Consider the following 24,363-nt stretch of genomic DNA (forward strand, 5'->3'; position numbering starts at 1 on the left):
AAGTGACGGATATTCATCGCATTTGTCTACTTAACCGTAGGCGGGGGGTAAAAGTAGCTTTCGCCAATAATTCCAAGGACGCACTTTAGCGCGCAGAAAATGGAGACCCACCGCACAAACTGTAGGGAGAAATTCTGAATTTATTTATCAAAAAACACAGTTCAACAGAACATACAGCCACAGTTTGGGTAGGGTAATTCAGCGAGTCCGAAAATCCAAGTGTTCTGTAGAGCGCGTTCAACATGAAATATAAAACTCTCATCATCAACTATATATCATATCGATAGCATTTTAAACATGGTCAACATAGAAATATACAGTCATCACGTTAAGTTAATATATCCATAGTACATACAGCGGCCTATACGCATCGTACATAATTAGGACTCGAGCAATCTCCTTTACACGTGTTCGTATGTTTCCCCAATAATCTCTTTCGCGCGTCCTCTCTCCTCTACCACATTTATACAAAAATCTACGTTCGGCATGCCTCGTTGCGATTCTGCTTTCCGTCGACGAAAGGTACGATCCTTCTTACGTAAAAAAAAAAGGGAAAAAAAGAGAGAACTAGCCGAAATATGTGTACACCCTCGATTCAGCTAAACATACACCGAAATATCCGCGTTTCATCCATATTTTACGCACGATTACAGGAGGGCCGTTCCGCTCATTCCGGAACGGACTCCGAACACGACGACTACGATCGCCGAGCACTTTGGCACTTATTAGCGAATAGAATTCTTATCCTAGACAACATATAAACGCAGCCGATGCTTCGGGGTGCAGTCTAAATTAGGTACCAGCCTTCGCGAGTTAGGCCTACGCCCTCGTGCCTCGTCATCTCCTCTCGCGAGAGAACCTCCTCCTCGTCGCCGACTCTCCGGGACAACGAGAGCGCGTTCGATCAGGTACACGACGTCCCTCTCCTGGTTGGGTCCTACGAATCCCCGTCGATCCATCCCGAGCCTCGTCCCGGCACCAGGACGAGTCGGTGGATCCCGCCGAGAGCGTCTCTCGCGATCATCCCCAGGCTCGTCGGGGACGAGCCCTCCACCGGCCTCGGCGATCCTCGGCGACGCTCTTCATCGATTTCAGTCTTATCTCGTCGTCCGCGGCGGTCCCGGTCACGTCATCTGGGCGTTGAATCCTCGCTTCCTGGGGGTCGGGAAGTGCTGAGGACTGGCAATCTGAAACTGCTGAACGTAGGGGCTGTTTTTGAGGACGTTCCCGCCGGGAGAGCCGGCGGAGTATTGCGAGGGGACCGTGATGATGCCGGTCTGCTGGAGGTACTGCTCCCGATACAGGGCCTGCTGGGTCACGTACTCTCCATTGACCTGGTTCTGGCCCTGGTAGCCAGCCTTCGTGATCTTTATCGGCATCTGGTTCGCGTTGTACTCCTTGTTGTAGTCTTGGTAGCGCAGGCTCGTCGGTGACGCCGACGGCGGAGTGTTCTTCAGGCTCTGGGTCGGACTTTGGGTGATGGACTCCAGAACGTGGCGAGGCATGTTCGGGGACGGACAGTGCGTCTCCTGGAGGCCGTCCATGCGGTTTGCGTTTCGCACGAACACCGGGGCGCTCTCTGGACGGCCCCCGATGATGTTGCGCATCCCTTCGCGGTCCTTCGCGCTCAGGCTCTGTCGGGACGTGCTCAGACCGAATGTACGAGTCTTCAGGTCCGAGGAAGAGTTGTTCAGGTCGGACACGCTGGACCAGGTCACGCTGGCGAGTTCCCAACGACGAAGCAGGCTCGATACTCGCTCTGCCGTTGCTGCCGCGTCCAGGCTCTCATCGTAGTCGGGTCCCTGGAACATGAAGATGAAGATGAAGAAGCGAAATTAGAGGAACTCCAGGTACGGCATTTAAGATTCTGGACTTTGTAGAAGAAAATAACAAGCCGTGCGAAAGTTGCGCCCGCGATTAACGTATTACCTCCTGAAGGCCTATTATCCAGAACGAAATCGTCATTTTCTAGAAAGAATGAAATTCTGGGGTAGAATAGATCTTTACTGGCTCTTATTAACACTAGGTTTATGGGACCCGTCAATTTGACGGAATTCAAACTTTGAAAAGAAATACTGAAAAAACCGTAGCATTAATTTTAACCATTTTTGTATCGTAAATTAATCATTTCATCGAAAGAATTTGTACACACAATTATTTTTTCCTAAGCCTTCTAATTATTAAAATCTGTATGGTAGGTTTACGGGCGTTTTTTATATACCTGTTACTACGAGCACCCGTCAAATTGACGGGTAAACAAAAACACGCGTTTTCTTTAAAAAATCGATTTATTCAAATTAAGTCTGCATTAAACAACACTAGGCTTTACGTTTAAATAAATGATTAATAAGTAAAAAGTCCTTTTTTAAAAATTATCACGGAAATGATTGGAATGCTCGTCCTCTCATCCTCGGAGTCGGAACTAGAAAGAATGCGCATCCTATTCTTACTACGACACCCTTTCAAGAAATTTTCCTCTTCACTATCCGAAGATCCTTCTATTTCTCCACTTTCAATGCAAACTTTCACTCTCATCTTCGCCTTACACTCACTGCAACGAAGCAAATATATATGGATTGTTTATGAAATTAGCTAATCCATCAATTTGACGGGTTTCGTAGAGATAGGTATACTACATACAGATTTTAATAATTAGAAGGCTTAGGAAAAAATAATTGTGTGTACAAATTCTTTGGATGAAATAATTAATTTACGATACGAAAATGGTTAAAATTAATGCTATGGTTTTTTCGATATTTCTTTTTGAAGTTTGAATTCCGTCAAATTGACGGGTCCCGTAAACCTAGTGTTAAGCAAAGAAAAAAAATAAATAAATAACAATCAGGTGAACCTTTCGTTAAACAGTGCGCCTTAATTCCGTTTCATTAACATGCAATCCCGAGATACAATTTTAAGGGAGCGGTATCCTCTCCGCGAGGTCATTATCTCTTCGATGAAACAACGAAAATCCTCAAAAGAAATGAAGCAGAAACGCTCTAAGCGATCAGAGTGCGAGTCCCTATCGGCCAGAAAGTATCGCAGGTCTTTTTATAACGCACTCACGTAACGCAATTGCAAACGACCTAAGAAATCTGTTATTCAGCGCATTGCAATCCTCTCGATCGGCGTAGATCGGACCTATTTATGAATTGCACCCTTGTCGGGCGATATTAATAACGCGATATGCACCATGTGCGACCGAAACGTCGCAACTGCGGTCAAGTACGACCTGTTGTTTCAGTAATTGTAAACAGAGGGAAATAAATCCCGGCGACACGAATCGTGTCCCCCTGTCGTAAGGAACTATCGTGACAGTATGCTAATAACAGTTATATCCAGACTGCAGATCCGATTACGGCTGACGAGGCATAGATATTCTTGCGACAAGGCTGCACCAGGCCGTGCGATACTTCACGGCAGGTTGAGCAACTCGCACTCCGACCCATTGTTGCCGAGAGACTGTTTTAGGTTCCTCTGTCGATGACTCCTTAGAGATAATGACCCCGCGTGTATTCAGGTTGCAGTGACTAAATCGCCCCGCTAATCGTACGAGCTGGCCAACTCACGTTTTCGATCTTCTCGTCGAGCATCCTGAAGAAGTCCAACTGGCTGGACGATATCTCTCTGCAACAAGAGGAAGACACATATAGACAAGTCGATTTTGTTGCCAAGGAAAAGGGTCGGTTTAACCCTTTGAGCGATGTATATAAAGCTGGAATTGCCACTTTACCACAATTCAATCAAATTTATTGCTATATTATTGCTATTTTATTGCACAAGAAAAACATTTTTTGCTCATATACTTTTCCGAAAAATGGTGACGATGTCAGCTTTATATAAACCACTGTCGCGATAAAAAATAATTATTAAGTAAACGTTCATCGATAAATTATATACCAGAATTTATTGCTAATTAATTGCCTGCAGAGAAACCAAATTTCAATTTTTTTTCTCGCGCCTAAAGGGGTGAACGCCACCCCCAGTGCTGATTGCAGGACAGAAACATGAAAAACATGGGAAAATCGAACTATTTCTTCGCGTGGGAATGAATTGCTAATTAATTGCTCCGAGAAGAACCTAATTTCGAGTTTTTGGCACAACCCCTAAGGTGGTAAGCTAACCCCTCTTATGTCGCCCCAACATGCAAAAAATTGGAAATTAGGTTCTTCTCGGAGCAATTAATTAGCTATTAATTCCCACGGGAAGAAATAGTTCGATTTTCCCATGTTTTTCATGTTTCTGTCCTGCAATCAGGACTAGGGGTGGCGTTCACCCCTTTAGGGGTGAGCAAAAAAAATTGAAATTGCGTTTTCTGCGAGCAATTAACAATAAATTCTGGTATATAATTCATTGATGAACGTTTACTTAATAATTTTCTTTAACTGTGGCAGTGCTAGCTTTATATAAAGCTGACATCGCCAACATTTTTCGGAAAAGTATAAAAGTAAAAAAAAATGTTTTTCTTGTGCAATAAAATAGCAATAAATTAACAATAAATCTTGCAACAAATTTTATTCAATTGTGCTAAAGTGGCAATTCCAGCTTTATATATATTTTTGAGCACTGTGGGCGCATAAGTTCGTCCGACGTTCGGTCCAATATTGCTTGCACGCCCTGATGAAATTCGCCCATAAGTCAGAAGTGCTTAGCGCTCAAAGGGTTTGAGTTCAAATTTTGTTTAAGAAGATCTCTTTGAAAACGGATTCTTTCAAAGGGATTCAGAGATAAAAACTGGACGGGCCCAAAGGTCCCGATATTTTCAATTTCGAATGCAACACTCACTTATTTCGCCTTCGTTAAATCAAGTCCGTTTAAGCTTTTACTTCCGAGTTAACTGAAATAGCGTGCAAACGACCGTGCCGGTAAAAAATTGTAATTGGATTCTCTGTTTAAGACAGACTATTTCATAAACCAACAAAAAAAAAAACTGTTTTGCAAGTTTAATACGTCTGCCTTTCGAATAAAAAGCGACTAGCAATACTGTTCACGACTTCGATATTTGATGGACTTTCAGCGTGAAGAAAGAAAAAAAAAATCGATATTTAAATTAAAGGAATCCAATTTAATTCTTTGTAACGTCGTGGGTCTTTGAAATCATATACCTGTACATCCATCGTTTTTAAGTCTTATTTGATTTCTCCCGCAGAGCTAAATGTAGCACATTATTGTACCACACCTTCGAACCCAAGGAATTCGTTTATAAATTGTGCATGTACAAACATTTTCATTTATAAAAATGAATGTAAATTAAGAAATTAATAAACAAATAGTTAATATCAAAGGGTTAAGGTGAAGTGAAACACGTTGAGGGACTTGATCGACGTCGATGAAAAAGGTTTTCCTACATATATACCGACGTTGCCGACGTTCATTTTTATATTAACAGCTGTGTCGAATTATATTAAATATCGTACTAAATGACATACCCCATCTGTCGTTTTCGTACAATAATAATAAGAAAATCGAAGTAAAACGCTAGAAATCCTTTGGATTCAATCCAATACCCTTAAAAAAAAGTGTGTTATTCGAATCAACTGTTTTGAAGGGGGTTTTACTTCATCTTAACATTTGCCAATTTCGTGTTATCAGTTTTCTCTTGGCTTGAAAAAATGAAATTGGGTTACAGACGGTTAAAGTAATTCTTCCATGAAAAAGTAGATAACGAAGGACTCTCGACTTCCCGATTCAGCGGCAAATTTGATTCTTTCCGAAGAGTAAGGGAAACAGCTGATCGCGCGTTTAGGCGCACGGAGTTAGCATTACAATAACCCCAATTGTATTTTTAAGAAAAACACGTCATATATCCCCCGCGAAAGTTTCGCCCTTCGTTGTCGCAATTACAATTCTAAGGACTACATTCTGCGACATTCATCATCTACAGGAGCTCGTTTCAACGAGCTCAACTTACGCCTGTTGAAGCAGAGGTCCGCTTCCAGGAGCAGCGGGTTTCTTCTTGGACTGAGCTTTGACATCGACCGGGCCGTTTTGTTCCTCGTTCCTGTTGACGTCGGGGCCATTGTTGTTGGTCTTGTTGCCTTTCGAGTTGCCGTTTCCATTTTTCTGCTCAATGGACGCAGAGCCTGGAACGGAAACAGGAGAGAATGATTTCCCAGCTCGTGGATCGCGACTTCTTTCCATCCGCGATATTTCAATACACCCTTCAAGAATAGAAGACCTGCGGACTTCTCGTGATAACGAATACCTGACCAGATAAGAGTATTACTAGACAAATGCCGAGTACCAAACACAAGGAAAATATAAGGGCATGTTCACCGAGAAAACTAATCCGCACTAAAGAAGATGCTTGATGGTTTATGACGCGAAAATTTAATTCGACAAACAATTCGATTAGTTTCTAGCACCGAAGGGAAAAAACCTTCGGGTGGTGAGGAACTAGAGATGAATATGTTAAGAGATATACCTGGATTTTCGATTTAATGAAGAGTAAGTAGGCATATAAATCGTTGCCATTGATAACGAAGAACGCATCAACGACCGTTTTAAACGCATTTACGATCTTCATTGGATCACTGTACGGTCTTGTAATATTTCTACCCACATCTTAAATCTTGCCAGCAATTCTGTTCCAAGTCTTAAAATATATTTCCAACGTTCGCTAAACGCTTGCGATCTACCTCTGTATCAACTTTTCCTCTATAATTATACAATGTTGAAAGCGAGAGAAACGATCACATTAGCAGTTAACGTAACATGAATATTTACATAAAAAGACAATGAGAGTTACGATCAAAATTACTGCATACTTGTCACAAAATAGTGACAACTATTATTTAACTCCGCGCGATTTTCTTAGTGAAATAATCAGGACTTTGCGAAACTATTGATGACTCACTTGAACTCGATCGTTGTTACAATTACCGCAATCAGGGTACTAATAACATTTAATTCTTCTCCTTGATAAAAAAGCTACCAATCTATAAAGTGCCTCTCTAAAAGGAAGAGAAAGACGATCGACATGCGTTCTCCCAGATTCCTGAGAAATGACTCGCCGTCGAAGACACGCATTTATCGTGAAAAACCTGTGATAACGACCTAGCAGGCGGGCTCCTCGTCGTAAAGAAAAGATCCGAGAGAAAATGAAATCAGAGAGAGGAAGGACATTAAAATGGCGTATTACAGTCGAGACGGTCGATATCAGGGATTGAAGATACCTAGGTCAGTCGAAGTTAACCTACTTTAATAAAAAATCTGCTTTAAAGTATAATTCCTCTTCGATCCATGAACATTGAATAATTAGCCATGATTTACATTGCAGCCTCGCAATTAACCTTTTGCACTCCAAGCAATTAGTAGTCAACTCGAAAACCTGGCCTTAGGAGTGCAAAGGGTTAATAAAAAAATTCAAACTTCATTTTCGAAAATATTCGACTTGCAATTTTATCAAGATTTCATCACATCATCTTATCAAAAGTTCACGGGCCTCGACTGTTATACACGTTCTACAATTATTTAAAAATCATGAATTAAGAAGAAAGTGAAAACTGAAATATCATTAATTTCTAGAATTTTTATTATCTCATAATTATCGCCGCATGCGCTTTATTCCTTGTTCATTGATCAACAGTCTGAAACTTCTCAAACTATTTTCAGCTTCATCTGACAATGCACATCATCTAAATATTGCATCTAACAAAACCGTCGAATATCAGTACTTTCTAACATTTTTATTATTTCATAATTATTGCTGCATGCGATTTATTCTTTGTTCTTCGATCAACAGTCTGAGACTTCTCAAAGTATTTTCAGCTTCATTTGACAATGCACATTATATTGCATCTAACAAAATGCGATACAATGCACGTCATCTGCATATAGCATCTAACAAAAACGCCAAAGCCTCGAAACTATTCTTAGACATTAGAAATTCAGAACGAGATCAGGGCGTCATTCATTGACACCCGACAATGCACGCGAGCGAACCGAGGAGAATGAATTCCGATTACAATGAAACGCAAATAACCCCGCGAGTATGTGCACGCGAGTGTCCGGGGCATACCCTCTCGCTCGATTACATAGCCGGGGCGTAATTATATATTGCGTGGGCACGTAATACACGTTTATACGCGTATCAGGGAGGGCGCAACAAAGTACGAGCACCGTAAGGCTAAATAGTACCAGCCGAAAGATAATTATGTCTCGGCTTGAACCGCTCTTCGTATACGTCCAATACATTCATGATGCATTTACCACAGCATGCCCTTGAATTTCCCTTCAATTTTATGAATCAGAAGCCGGTACTCATACATAAACACAAGAAATATTTTCAAGACATATTTCATGCGTTATGCACAATTGATTGACTACAATTCAAATAGTGCCCTGCTTGTAAAAAGAAAAGAACTGCGACACCTATAAAAAATCAAAGTTGTACACATTTGATAATCAAAGATGTCGTTTAGCATAAGGAAAGGATGCTGTGGCTTGTCTCGGTAATGATGGGTACCTTTTAACCCAAAATTGAATCACTGTCAGTTCGCATTGTCCTAAAGAATACTTGTTAGTACCTGATTTATACGATTTTAATTTTTAGGCGATGCCATATTTCTTTTCGCGAGTACGGTATTATTAGTTTTTAATTTAGAACACATCTACATTTGAAATATACCAATCTCTTTTAACGTAGCACAGTTTGAGGTGAGCGGAATGTGCGAGCGAAATTCGGTATATCTAATAGTTTAGTCGGAGCGACGTAGTGATAACAGAATTTCGAATTCGATTGGGAAGAGCGATACAGCGACTGCCTACAATTTGTTTTCTCAACAGTAATCACGTTGGGACCATTCCACTGTCGACTGTATTATATTTTTCCACAACCAAGCAAAGCTTGGAAAATGCCTCGATATTGGAAATTTTCTTAAAACCAGAAGGAAGGAAAATTATTAAGAGAGCCATCGCTTGCTCGGGAACATCGGGCAGTATTATTGATATTTATTAATTTTCTTTTTGGACAGCTGTCCCGCGCAAAGGCATTTTTAAACAACTGCCCACGATTCTGCTGCAAAAAAATCTCTTTAAATCGAATTATTTGCGTGTAAATATTTATTTTAATGCGGACATTGTCTCTGATATTTGTTTACGTTCCTTTGGGAGCTGTCCTACATACAATTGTTCTTAGGCGTTGACTTCACTTCGAGATGTTTGTTATTTGAAATATTATCGCAATTTTACACGGCCGAGGTAGGACTGCGATGGATCTCGGTACTTCGAGTCCATTTAATTGTTTTATGACCTCCCAACGCCGTGTAAACTATAACAGCCTTTCTCTTTATGGTCATGCCTCTCTGTACTTCGCATATGGTCCATTCCACCCATTTTATTAGTAATCGAACAAACAAACTGCCCCATACTCCAAGTCGGAATATTTTAAATAAATATTTTAAACTATACAAATATTTTAAAGTATACACTAAGGGAGGTCTGTTTCGGATAATACTCTTTAAAGAAGGATTTTTGGGTTTTCTACAGTTTACAATTTAAGGAAACTCAAAATTGTTCCAAAAAAGCTTCCTCACAAAACCACGTGGAGATCTTAATTCATGTTCCGAATTAGTTTACAATATCCATCAAGCCGTAGAAAATTCAAATTCTCGTATATTTTTAATTTCTTTCATAATTAACTAACCACGGTAGAATTTATCCAAGCCTGGCTCTTAACACCGCAGCAATAATCTCCAAACTTAAAATATATGCATGAACGATGCATTTAAATAAAAAAAAAAAAAAGAATATGGTTATTGTATGGCAAACCAAGCATGATATGAAAAAGTTCATTCGTTAATAACTTTTTGTTGGTACATCAAATATAGCAGATCACGTCAAATATTAAAGTAATTTGGTACATACATTTAATTAAAATATTTGGTATATTAACTGAGATACTTGATAAAGTTAATAAAATGCATCAACCAAAACAGTTTGGCCGATTGAAGCAAACGAGTTTGGTTAACCGAGCTAAAATTCGGCTCAGTCAACTAAAAAGTATTCAAAAATGAACCAAATGCGATCAAATGATTTTATGCATTGAACCAAATTATTTTTCTGCGTGATATCCATTTCTAGGTCTTAATCTATACTTCCTGATTCGTACTCCGCTTAGTCTGATACGATCGATTTAACTTTTTTTCACGTAAACTAGCTCGAGGTATTCGAGCCCAAATTAAGCGAATGTTTTTTTTTATTTTCCTTCGCGCGAATTGAAGCCAATCGATTAGAGTAATTTAAAGTTTAAAGCGAGCTCGACGGTTTCGCGCTCTTTAAAAAGGGGAGCGTTAAACGCCGAGCGCTCAAAGGGAAGATAAATAAATAATTAAACCGAGACAATTACGTCTCTCGCGTTGGCCGCACTTTACGGGTATGCGTCACGCACGCAAGACACCACGTCACGGCAAAACTTCGACGAGCTATCTCTGGGATCTCTGACTCAGAGGAGACTGGTAAGTTTCGTCTTTGGTGACGCTAGAAGCCTCCTCTTTGGCAAGGTTCAAAGGTGCCTTTTTTACTTCTCAAGTTTACCGACATCTTAATTTCCTACTGTTTGCGAAAGTTGACGCGAAGAGCCGCCCATAGTTCCCAAGTGTCACGTTTGGACCGAACGAATCGTTTATCGAAGGGAAATGTTTAACACTAAACCTACCACCGGCGGATCAAATTATTATGCGGTTATGATATTTGTAATAGGGGTATAAATCGTCGGTACCCTAGTAGCATAGAATAATTTCTAAATATTTCTTGTAGATTTCATTCGAAGATATTTGAAATATTTCTTGAAAATCTCAATGGCATATTTAGTTTCAATAATTTATAAACATATATAGAAATTATATCTTAACTTATTAACATAAGACAAATACATTTTTTACTTCACGACTATTATCGGACACTTCATTTGGTATCAAGAAACACGAGAAATTTTTCTAATATTTTCGTTACGCTATTTCATTATGGGAGCAAAATGTGTGATTTTGATGTTAAATATTTTTAAAACGTTTATAATGTATTCGGAAGATAATATTTCAAAAATACTTGTATTAAAATGAAACGAAATGTTTTGTATATCTGGTAGAAAAATCTTATGAAAACACACGGAGCTAATATTATATAAATATTATAAGGATAATATTCTAAAGTAAACGTTTTGCAAATATTTCAAATGTCAGCTAAATATTTACAAAATCTACGATATTCGTTAAATGTATGGAAAATATAGGACAAATATTTTGCGCTACTAGGGTATGTTTAGTGTTTACCGGTTAATATTTTACAAGAGATGGTTATTTAGGCAGTTACTTAGGTCTTACATCTTAGGTATACGGAAACTTATGCACTCTTTTTACGGAAATAGTTAGGTACGTGAAGTTGGTGCCCCAACCTTTACAAAATATACATTTCTTTATCTTAACATCTCGTGCTGCTTATGAACTAAATTCCGAAATTTCGCGCCACCTCCGCTTTCGAATAAGAATGGCATCTTCAAACGGGAGTACTAGCTTTCGGAGTACCTAACACCACCGCAGAAAAATCCCATCTTTTTAATTATTAATTAAACCTTACATCATTACAACATTACAACATTAACTTACAACATTAATTAATAAAACCGAGCCAGCAAAACATATAAATATCTGGCGCATAATTAGCACATGGAGAGCACAAAATGTTGGGATAAAGACATTTATATTCTGTAAAGTTGGGGGTGTCAGATTAGCGCACCTTAAGTAATTCCTTCAGTTCGGAAATGCATGTGCACTCCCTGCAACCGGTCGACGCAATGTTAGATAACAGGTGATTATCCAGATACCACCCATACGAATCGTAATGGAATCTTTAGGTTTAGATGAAATTACATATCAAAGCTAACCAATTAATCCTGTGACATGGACAAGTGAAGGTTTTTCCCGGTTTCCTGCCCTAGGATCGAAAAATAGAAGGAAAAAAAAATCGAGAAGTCATTAAACTCGAACCGCGTAACGTTACCATAGCGACATATTAAGGATTACTCCGAGTACCGAGCTTTAAAGCGGTCCTTTTTTTTTTCCCCCACGCGTACCCGGGCGAAAAGACGTCTTTGGCGCGTTTCAACGAGACTTCGGAGATCTATTTAAAGAGGCCGTATTTTAATTACGATGTGCTAAAGCCCGAGAAAGCCGGAGGGAAGGCCGCGACTGCAAAGAGAGACGAGCCAGCGTTAATCCTCAAAGTATCTCCTAAGTACTCATACCGAGACCGGAGTTCTGCCTCTGAGCACTCGACGAGCGAACGGAGAGCAGAGTTAATGACTTAATTTGGAAAGGGTGTGCCACGGACCGGAGACTTTTCCAGTTTTCCCCCCTTTTTTTCCCCTCTTTCCTGTCTAGTCGAGGAAACCGAGCCGAGGCGAAGCAACAGTCTCTCCCCGAGCTCGAGTCCTTGCTCGCTAATTTTAGAGCCCGAGAAAGGTGCCCCTGAAAGTTCAAGCTCGCCTTAATGTATCTAATCCGTAAACAGTTGACATCGCTTCCTGTGCGTGCCAACGCTTTTTCCTACCTTGACATCCGCCGCGCGTTTTACAAATGATTTACCCCGGATGATCCGTGCCTTGGTGTCTTAAATCCCTACTTATTCCATTTAATATTTACTTGCCCATTTTTGCAGATTATCGTCGATACGGTCTTCCCGTCTTAAGGTGAAGTGAAACCCCCTTCAAATCAGTCGACTCGAATACAGCACTTTCTTTTAAGGGTATTACACCAAACTGTCCGAAACTTTGACACATCCCTCCTGATCATCTAAGAATTGTCCTGACACATTCAAGATTTGGATTTTTAAACAAAATTATTTAACTCAGCCCAGACCAGAACTAAAATGGCGTCGAGTTCTCATATTTCAATCGATATACAATTATCGAAAGCTCTGATGTATGCCATTTGGTACAATACCCAATATAATTCGACCCAGCTGTCAATATAAAAACGAACGTCGGCAACGTAGACATTTAGAAAAATCTTCTTTATCTACGTCGACCAAGTTCCTCGACGTGTTTCACTTCACCTTAACCCATTCGAGACGACGATTTTTTTCGAACACGGTCCCCAGGAGGGAAATTTTTTCTTTTCTTTATATTGTTCATTTTTAATAAAAAAATACATGTTTACTATGGAAATCACCCAATTCGTAAGTGAATTCACATAAATAAGATCATTGCACACACGGTGTGCAGGCCGCAATATAGCCTCGGAAATCAATTGCACACACGGTGTGCAATCGGTCTCGAATGGGTTAAATAATTGTATGTTTACTTCACCATGGTAGAACCTACCGAAACAAGAGATACCTACTATTTGTATGACAGAATTATAATAACGACCAATGCTCGATGATAAGTTAAAGAGCACAGCTTGAATGTCGCGTTGTTTTGCCATGTTTGCGTTCAAGAGATTGTTATTGGAAAGAAAAGAAAAAAAAGAAAAAAGAGGCCTTTCTTTCCAGACTTTGACATCTGTTACGCTTTACAAATTATTTATCTAGGTGATGCGTGTATATTGATGTTTTAAATCCTGAATAATTAGTCTTAATATGTACCTATATAGTATTCACATAATCACCGATTTGTTCTTATCTAGAATCCTGGTCTATCGAGTCCTTTATTAGAGTGTGCGTTGAAACGAGATACGGTTTCTCTGAAGCAGTTGTTACTTGGCAAGAAGTTAGGAAGTAAACAGCTTCAATATCGCGTGTTGCTAAGTGCACGTCCGAGAGATTGTTATTACAAGAGACCATAGGCGCCAAATAGCACACGATAACGATATCGGCTGAACTATGGGTGGTGATAACGAATGATGAGCGATTCCGTCGAGCGCCTATCGACACAGATAACGAGTTAAATTTAGAAACCGCCAAGAGTTCCCGAGAGTACATGGACTCGTCTTAATGCATTCAATTTCTTAACACATGATGTTACTTCTTCTGCAAATCAAAAGTTTCCCTGTCACCACAGCCGGCGATGTTTCCCAATGTATATCACATTTTTTTCGACAATATTATCGGCCTTTTTTGAATCTGAAGAAGAGCAACAAAATAAAGAATAACAGGGCAAACAATTTACTTCGTGCATAACGCTAAGCACAGTCATTTAATCATTGAATTTTCGCAACCCGTTATCAATTAAAGGAATTTCGTTAAGGTGAAGTGAAACACGTCGAGGAACTTGATCGACATCGATAAAGACGATTTTTTTAAATGCCTACGTTGCCGATGTTCGTTTTTATATTGACAGCTGTGTCGAATTATATTGGGTATTGTACCAAATGGCATTCTCCACCTGTCGTTTTCGTACAATAATTATAAAGAAATCGAAGTAGAACTCCAGAAATCCGCTGGATTCATATTTTCTGGGGCCCTAATTGACTGCGGAGGGATCCTCTGCGCCATCTGTGATTTCCAGGCCAATTAAATTTTCACTTCGAGACCTCGTATTCCCATCGTTTTGGCATAGAAGCGCATAAAACACTTTTTTTGCCTTTATCCCGTTCAAATGCGAGTTTATCGATTACCAAAGTGTTCTAAATTGTCGTAAAATTGTCCTGGCCCTTTCGTTTCTCATATCAGAGCCTTCGATAATTGTATATTGATCGAAATATGAGAGCTCGACGTCATTTTGGTTCTAGTTTGAGCTGACAAACAATTTTTTTAAATAATCCAAATTTTAAATGTATCAGGACAATTCTTAGATGATCAGGAGTAATGTGTCAAAATTTCGGATAGTTTGGTCCAATACCCTTAAAAAAAAAGTGTTGTATTCGAATCGACTGATTTGAAGGGGGTTTTTCACTTCACCTTAAGTCCTTTCTCAAGCGACCTGGGAAATTAAAACAAGAATGTCAATTATTTCAATAATCCTATCTTAAATTATTCCTCAACGCGGAACCATGTTTTTATTATCTACCCCTTCAGGGTACTAAAATTAATGTTTTTGCAGACTTCGGGGAAGCCGAAATGAAGAGGTCGAAATTATCCCGAGTCACAATTCCAGACGATCAGCAGCCTCCACTCCGAAGTATAATTTTCGCGAAAATTGAATAAACGAAGAGCACTCCCTTTCATTAGTTTCCCCGGCCGGAAGTCCGGAAGTTGGTCTAGGGAGAGAGCTTCTTTCGAGAGGGAGTTTCTTTTTTTTTTCCCCAAAAGCCCATTCACCTGTTTCGTGTCGTTTTAAAGGCCACCTTGGCAACTTGCCGAAGAAATCCCGCGTTTCGCAGAAACCCGATGACCTCGAGGCACGGACTAATAATTATATCGAGGAATTGAGTTCGTGTATAAACCGTATTCCTAAAGATATGGAATACGGCCACACTAGATGTTCCGATCGATCTCGAAACGAGGTCAAAGTTTCCCGGGAAGGTAACTTTGGCCCTTCCGGTCGATCTTCATTAATAGCAAAATTTGTTAGAATCTTGCAAGCATCAATTTACCTTCAGGGAAGAAATATTACATTCGTGAAAACACGACGGTGATGTCAAAAATATCTTGCAGCATCCTTCGACTAAAGGGCCAAATAAAGCACACTTATCGGGCCAAAAGTAGCGTTTTATAAAGTAACGGTACTTAAGGTGACATGAAAGTGTGATATATACATAAGAAAAAGTGAAGATATTTATTAAACTTTTCTTCAAACTGGGTGCACCGAATTATCTTAATCTTTAACACGTGATCATGGAAGCCCTAAGAAATGACGCGCTGCTCATGAAATTTCTTCTTTCGAACAAAATTTTGTACTTATCTCAGAGAAGAACCAAAGAAGGATATTTTTTTTTCGAAGAATGAAATTTCACGGGCAGCGCGTTATTCCGTAGAGCCTCCATAATCACATGTTAAAGTTTTAGATAATGTGGTGCACCCAGTTTGTAGAAAAGTTTTATCTATATTTTGACTTTTTGGTATGTATATATCAGACTTTCATATCACCTTAACAGGGCGCAAAAAGTTGATTTCACGTATTTCAGCGAAGGATATTGACCGAGGTGAGAATTCGTTCCACCTGAACTCTACGTATCGATTTATCCTTAACCCTTTTAGTGCCGGGCGAAAAAGAGGTGCTTATGCGAAGATAACCGGCCGAATTTTACGATTTTACTAGGATTTGGAAAAAGGCTCATAAAAACCAAACGAAAAGCAATATTTACATAATTCAAAAAGCAGGGTATTAAGGACAAAATAGAGAATAAACGGTGATGCTAATTTTTCTATATTCATTGAAAATTACATAATTAACAAAGGTATAAGTGATAAAAATAAAAATTCAATTCTCTGTTTCAAAACGTAATTGCACATAGGAAAAGTCATCTTTTTATCATACATTTATATAGACCGTTTATTGCAAAGTATATACTTTAAATTTCCAATATATTTTTTAACAAAATAAGTAATATTGCACAAGAAACATAAAAAATAACTGCAAGGCACATGGTAGGCGCCGGACGGATTATCTCATCCGAAACAAGTAATTGTTATAGGTTATAAGTTGTTACAGGTAGGTTATAGATTGTTATAGGTGTTGTTGTATCGTTATTTTAATTCTCTCGTAATGAAATTAGACTACTTATAACGTGTTATAAATTTATTTTGAGATAGAGATCGCTCGCAACGCGAATAGTAAAGCACTACAAGGTGTGGGCCGATATGTGCCCATAATTATGAAAGTGGTCTAAGTCATATATTTTTTGTTTCGAAATTACATTGAATTAATTTCGTTTGAAATAATATGGCGTGAAATAATTGATAAACTCATTTTTTTTTTTTAATTTTGACTTAGACCGCTTTCATAATTATGGGCACATATATCGGCTCTTGCACTTTTCGCCAGTGCAGCGAGGGCCGATATATCGGCTTCCGGCACTAAAAGGGTTAATAATACGAAGTCAAATCCATGAAATAAGCACAGAAGTACCATAAATATTCTCCCAGCCTCGTATAAGTATAAAACAAGATAATGCACATCTATCGGCGTGGAGATAACGTTTTACAGGAAAACTGGCGGTATCGTGCCTCATGCTTTCAGAATCGAGCTGTCGATTTCGGGTACCTCGAAGAACGATCTCGCTCTCGAAGTAACCTTAACCGAACCGTAAGCATCGGTTTATCTTTAACTTCGGAGGATTAAATTTGCGCTATGGAGGCCGAAATATTCCGCGACATATTCCGTTGGACTATAATGCGAGATAAAGCCCATCGATCGGAGAGCAGTGATAAAATTTTATGTCAAGACATTAAATACCAAAAGTCACGTCGACGAAGCCACGTGTCAATTTTCAGGTAAGTATAAATATTGTCAGTATAAACAATATCATCAAAGGTAAATATCGGTGTAAGTACATCGATACAATACCAATATAAATCTCATCGTTCTAAGCGACGATAGGATTTTGCAGCGGAATTTTTAGAATAACAAAATCATGTTTGTGAAGTTATAAGAGTCAATTTTGTAAGTATCTCAAATATTAATATCGGTGAAAAGGAAGGATTCGTTTCAATCGAGCTTCAAACAGGTTCATCCTTATTTGCTGGGTATTAAATCCGCGAAATAAGCGCAATATCGTCCGAAATATCGCGTGACATCATTAGAGCATAAAGCGCGATAAGGCCCATCCATCGAGGAGATAAGATTTTACAAGAGGCCTGACGAAACCATAAATCATAACCATCCGCACGGTCACGTATTCAATTTTCGGTATCTAGATAGGTGACATCACTTTGGTTGAAGGCAACTGTAAAGATAAAGGAGTGATAGGCAAGATCATTGTATCAAATCATTGTAATCATTGTATGTCAAGGGTAGAAAAAAAAACAAGATCATTTGATATCTTAAGAAACTTAATTCAACCCCGTCCTAAGTCTTGTTGATGCAATTGTAGCTGCATACCTGTAAGGTTTCTTAAAACTTGTCTAGTAAAAGAAAATCTTCAATGTCAGCGACAAATGTCATGCACATCTTGCATTCAGGATTTTACAATTACGTATCTTAACAGCGACATGTTGGTACACCCCACAGCGAATCGACATTTAATAACACCCCTTGGTAGACCAATGGTTCTTTTTTTTTTACGAAGTCACGAAACCTCTTTTATCATAAGGATAATTTACGGAACATTAAGATCACATAAGTCTACCAATAAAAGACTAGAAGGAAAAATCTAACTGCAATAAAACTAATAACAAATTGTATATCCGCATACAATGTCCCAGGTAACACAATTCTGCAAGCCATCAGCCATGTGATGTTTTAACTCGTCCGACAACATAATTACGGGGAATCCTCGTTTCAGGACCCCATATTAAATTCTTAAAACGTCGATACATTTATCAAATATTTACTAGGAATACATCATGCATTCCTGATTCGAGGGAATAACGCGGGACGGAATTTGATTTCGCAAAGCACCTGTCGTACGTTTCTTTTTGCTCCGTTTCGCAAAAACAAATCTCCAATGTCGCCGAGAGATATCATGCACATCCTGCATTCTCGATTTTACAATTTCACATTCAGAGGGTCACACGTTGGCACGTCCCACAGCGAACCTCTGTTTGTTAGCACCTTCTGATTAAACTCGTAAAACCGAGCGACCTCGGCACATTTATTGGACATTCACTGGGAACACATCTCGCATTATTCCTCGGTTCGCGTGACACGCGCCACCCGATGTCGAAACAATATCGGCTCGTTATCGAGGAATTTTTCGCGGCCGAATCTTGTTACGTGTCTGCAAACAAAAGAATCGGCAGGGTTCAAGCTTTCGCGTGTACCGCACATTTTACGTATATAATCCGTCTTTTGGAAGTATCTTGGACGGTAGAGGCTCGCCAAATAGGCGCCCCTTGTTCCGAGCACGATAGTCCGCAATTTCTCTTCGCCATTTGTTCCGGACACTTTTCGAAACTCTCAGAATCCTCCTCTAAACCCTGCGAAACTCTTCCGGCAACTTCGTTGCTTCCCTACAGCAGTTAACCGGAGTATTTTGAAGAACGGCGAACGCTCCTCTAAAGCTTCTTCACGTAAAACAAATTTTCTAACACTCTTTTTTTCATTTTCTTTCTCTTTATACGATATAGTAAGATGTTAGCTTTCCAACGATTATTCGTCTATGACCGTGTAACACGATTTTCTTTTAAATGATATTATTTATCGACGTCGAGTGTACGAGAAATTTAGGTGCGTAAAGCTGGCACCCCCACCTTTACAAAATTCAAATTTCTTTGTCTTAACATTTTGTGCTCTTTATGTGCTAATTATGTGCTACATTCGCAAATTTTGTGGTAGCTCGGTTTATGGAAAAAAATCCAATTTTTATGTGTGCGTGCTGGGTACTAATAAAGCTAGCACCCTCACCATTCAAAAAGTGTTTAAATAATCAAAAATAGGTGAAAACTTATCAACAAATTATGTGCTCTCCGAAAATCATATTCATAAATTAAAATCTCCACACCTAAGTCTGAAAACCCACCCCCATTAAAAAATCCACAAGAGGTAAGTACCCGATGGCGCGGAAAAAGTTCAAACTATTTACGCTTAAATTACTCCCAGAATTATGTGCTATCCGAACATCATAGCGCCGATTTTTGTGCTCAACCCGCAAGGTCCCAAACCCACCCCCATTAAATTATGATTTTCGGAGAGCACATCATTTGTTGATAAGTTTTCACCTATTTTTTATTATTTAAACACTTTTTTTAATGGTGGGGGTGCTAGCTTCATTAGTACCCAGCACGCCCCCAGAAAAATTGAATTTTTTTCCATAAACCGAACTAGCATAAAATTTGCGAATATAGCACATAAAGAGCACAAAATGTTAAGACAAAGAAATTTGAATTTTGTAAAGGTGGGTAAAGGGGGTGCCAGCTTTACGCACCTGAGAAATTTAAAGTCTGAGGTGGCGCTATTGTGTAAATTTTAAAATTGTCTTTTGCCCTCCTTCCCCCTTCGAATGCCACATATATGCCTAAATCCTAAAATATGGATATATATACATATATATATCCANCTCTCCATATTTCAGGCATATTTCTGTAGGGCAATTAGTCGAGCGACAGTCTACATGAACGTAATCAGCCTTAGTGAATTATTCCAAAGTCATAAAGACGATTTTTCGTTACAGAGAGATTCGGATTCGTTCCCGGTGCCCAACGTGAGGACGATAATTGGATTTATTGCGCGGCTAAATAGAATTTACCTGGACCGGAGAGACTCTCTCTGAATAAATCGGACGAGGTCGCGCCGCGTGGCAGCATCGAAGTCGATCGGGAGAGAATTTTCGATCCTTTCTTTTCGAGGGGGATCTTTCGGAGCAATTATCGTTGTGTTTCAGTGCCGCTTGCCTCGTAATTGACTCAAGGGAGTCTCTTCGGTCGGCCTTGTACGCCGACGAAGCAAACGTCCGGGGTGTGTACATGTCAGCTATCGACCTGCCGACGCCGGGTATGTCGGGAATTATGCTAGCGCGGATGCTCGCTTGCTCGCCCAGTGGAAACTCCTAGATACGAGAGCCGACAAGACACTAGAGCTGGGTTACTTTGCGCTAAGTCGATACCAGGACAACGAGCTTAGGTCGACCCGAGAAAGACGGCTTTCTTGTAAATCGGCCAATCCGATGATTAGGGCACAGTGGTCCATGTCACGATCTCAGAGCGAATGAATGGCATAAGAGTCGACTCTTATCAGGGTTGGCAAAAATTCGTTTTTTTTTTTTTTTTTTTTACAAAAAGCTCACCGGTTTAAACCATATATATACACACACACACACTTATTACTGCAATATTTAAATTAATAATATATTTTAAGTTAATGCTCCGCGTTCTTTAAATACCAATATTCTGGGAGAGAAAAAGATTGAGAGGTGTTTTCATATTAATTTACTCTCGAAGATAATTTATCTAGTAATTAAAAAAGGCCGAACTCTCGAGACTGTAAAGGAATCTTAGGGGAATGGACATGTTGGAAAATTGAACGTCAATGAATCTGGAATGTTGAATAGTAGGTGTATCGTTCTAGAGAAGTTAACTTGAGATTGTCTTCGACCTGTCGGGGTATTACTGGAGCGCACTAAGAGGATTAGGAATATCCGGAGAATCACTTATTTCCGAGTGCTGGTGCAGGCTAGAATTTCATTACATACTCTTCAATGACGTGGCCGAATGCGAATCGTATTTTTACTCGTAGCATAATTTGCGCGAATGTTTTTCTTTGCGAATCGGATTTCTTGTTGTGCCGACATGGCGGAAAGTATAACATCCTTAGAACTTATTTGGCCCTTGGATGAGTATTTTTTCAAAAGATCTTCCTAGTGTTGGTGGCTAAAAAAAAAAGATACAGAATTTCTTTTCAAGTAAAGATATCGAATTGTTCCACATAATTTGCACCGAAAAGAAGTTTTTCGGTGGTAACCGTAAAATTAACTTTGTTGTAGGAGTCTGAAATGAAAAGAGCAACAAAATTCTTAATTTACACGAGTACGGTCATCGTGGCAATCAGGATTATCTAAAAATATAGAAAAATACTAAAACGACATCATTTGGAAAAAGTTTTTATTTTATGCCGCAAACGGTTCATTTTTAGAGTCGCGAGTGTTCAACTCTGCATTTATTGAGAAAATTCCACTTCCAATCAAAAGGACATCCATTGAATGTAACTGCAAAACTTCAAGTAAATTCAGTTTACTGTTTTCAAGATATTATCCTGACTATTTTAAAACCTGCTGTTTCGACAAAAATGCATTTAAAGTGTCACGGATACTTGTATTGCAGATAAAATGTAATTTATAACACTTATAGCTAATCAGCTATTCCAGGGCCATACAAGACACTTTTCTCTTCTTCGTGAAGCTCTTTTCGATCGATATAAATACATACATACGTACATACATATACACGTCAACGTATATATATACACACACACGTTGCCGTGTAAATAGTCGATACCACATATTGACAAATTCAAGGTCGCAAAACTTCCTGACAAGAGTCGTGTCATTTTTTTCGTCACTTTTTACGCCACATGGGATGTTCAATAACAAAAGGGTGATATAAAAAAAGAGCTTGAAATTTCCATCGTTCAGGGTCTTGCGCAGTCCCGAGGCAATGGCCCATAAAATTAGCACATCGGGTGCTCATATTCCGTAAATTAAGTGGATCTCGTCAGGGTTTAGCTCTCATCTTCTCCGTCGGGATGACCCTCGCTTGAAGGCAGCTTTTTAATCGAGGCTTAAGAGCCTTAAGCTCAGTTCGTGGGCTCAAGTACGCCGCCCTATTGCTCGAACCGGTGATTAAAATAGAAGCCCTGATCATGAATACACGGATATGTTCCAAGATTAAATCTATTCTCATACGAAATTATGCGGTTACACCGTAAAAGACTGCAGTGTCCGATCTAGGCGAAAATAATATAAATATTGCAAGTGCTAAGCACATATTTCAACTATATCGTTTACTTTTTAAAACCACGCAGCTAAAGAATTAGGCACAATAACGAAGGATACCACGAAACAATGATAAGAAAATATTTATGAAATGATCCACCATTGGCAAGTAACGAAACGATTGAGAGTGCCCCATTAGTTTATTAAATCTTGAAACCGCGCTTGAAAAATCGAAATAAACGTTGAGCAATCACTAATGATTACTCAGCAACGAGCCATTTAATTTAACCAGGTTTTCGGAAATAAAAAAGAATGATTTGTCGCATTTCCTGAAGGAAAAGCTTCCCCCAGCCCTCGAGGGAAAATCCACGTAATAGGTTTACATTTCGAAATAATATGAATAATGGAAAGAAGGAAAAGTGATTAAGAGCGATCCATGCAGATACTTTATACACTACATTTATTACGAGGCAATCAAAGAGTCTTAAATCTGAAATGTAAAATCCGAAAAGTATGCTCTCTCTCAGATTTATCGGAAAATTTCCTTTCGGACCACCCAGACCTTGTTCTGGATTTATTATATCCCGTGCACATCACTCGGACCATGCACAATGTGAGTACAGCTTAAGATCTCGCATTGTTCACGAGCAGCGGCTAGAAATTTCCGGCATATCCGACATTTCCAACATTTCCGACATTTTCGCCGACGTGCACGAAGCCCTCGGATGTTGTGTATGACTGGACGTGTCCATTACGCAACCAAATCACCGGAAGCCAAGTTAATCGGCAAACAATACATTCCGATGCAATATAAAACCATGTGCAATCAAAAAAATCGACCCGTCACCTCGCGACACAGTTTTCAGAATATAGGAAATAATAAATAATCTAAAATTCTAACGACCAAAGTCGTCGGCAAACTTGTCGTTTACCGAATTTCACGAATCCGTTCTACCAAAGTGCCCCGTAATTTTTTTTTTTTTTCTAATATGCACTTTCCACGTTATATAGATTAAGGTGAAGTGAAACACGTCGAGGAACTTGGTCGACGTAGATAAAGAAGATTTTTCTAAATGCCTACGTTGCCGACGTTCGTTTTTACACTGACAGCTGTGTCGAATTATATTGGGTATTGTACCAAATGGCATACTCCACCTGTCGTTTTCGTACAATAATTATAAAGAGATCGAAGTAAAACTCCAGAAATCCTCTGGATTCATGCTTCCTGGGGCCCTAATTGATTGCAGAGGGACCCCCTGCGCCATCTGTAATTTCCAGGTTAATTAAATTTTCACTCCGAGACCTCGTATTCCCAACGTTTTAGCATAGAAGCGCATACAACACTTTTTTTGCCTTTATCCCGTTCAAATGCGAGTTTATCGATTACCAGAGTGTTCTGAATTGTCGTAAAATTGTCCTGACCCTTTCGATTCTCATATCAGAGCCTTCGATAATTGTATATTGATCGAAATATGAGAGCTCGACGCCATTTTGGTTCTGGTCTGGGCTGAGTTAAATAATTTTGTTTAAAAATCCAAATCTTGAATGTGTCAGGACAATTCTTAGATGATCAGGAGGGATGTGTCAAAGTTTCGGACAGTTTGGTCTAATACCCTTAAAAAAAAGTGCTGTACTCGAATCGACTGATTTGAAGGGGGTTTCACTTCACCTTAAGACGTTTTCCGGGGAACTCGTGTCTAGGAGAGGAGTAATCCTCTGTTTTTTCCGAGGAAGAGTCTTTGATAATGTACGCGCGACATTATCGTGACGTGTTGGGATTACATTAGAAACGTTAAAGAGGAACGAGGGGCTTGCGGAGGGCCGCATAACAGAAAGCATGGGAAAGGAATACTGATAACGGAAGTCGGCCACGAGTGCATTCGACCAAGACGAAGTTGGTCTCACGCAAGGAATTCTCGAAGAAATTGAGGAAGAGAAGGCGGTTCGCCTTGAACGTGCGGCC

The 24,363-nt window shown here is 39.4% G+C and overlaps 1 protein-coding gene across 2 annotated transcripts in view; it reads right to left on the reverse strand.

Annotated features, from left to right (window-relative positions):
- Positions 1–120: 120 nt before the first annotated feature.
- LOC105700368 overlaps positions 121–24,363 on the reverse strand; it is a 60,212-nt gene continuing 35,969 nt past the window's right edge. For both annotated transcript variants that reach the window (XM_012426149.1, XM_012426160.2), the window contains exons 2-4: positions 5,909–6,080; positions 3,567–3,624; positions 121–1,802 (exon numbers count right to left, since the gene is read on the reverse strand). In XM_012426149.1, the coding sequence (XP_012281572.1) occupies positions 1,125–1,802; positions 3,567–3,624; positions 5,909–6,080 (908 nt within the window). In that variant the 3' untranslated portion in view covers positions 121–1,124. The remainder of the gene's footprint in view (positions 1,803–3,566; positions 3,625–5,908; positions 6,081–24,363) is intronic.

This window comes from Orussus abietinus, unplaced genomic scaffold (genome assembly GCF_000612105.2).
Source record: "Orussus abietinus isolate OABI.00-Male unplaced genomic scaffold, Oabi_2.0 scaffold151, whole genome shotgun sequence".
Lineage (NCBI taxonomy): Eukaryota > Metazoa > Arthropoda > Insecta > Hymenoptera > Orussidae > Orussus > Orussus abietinus.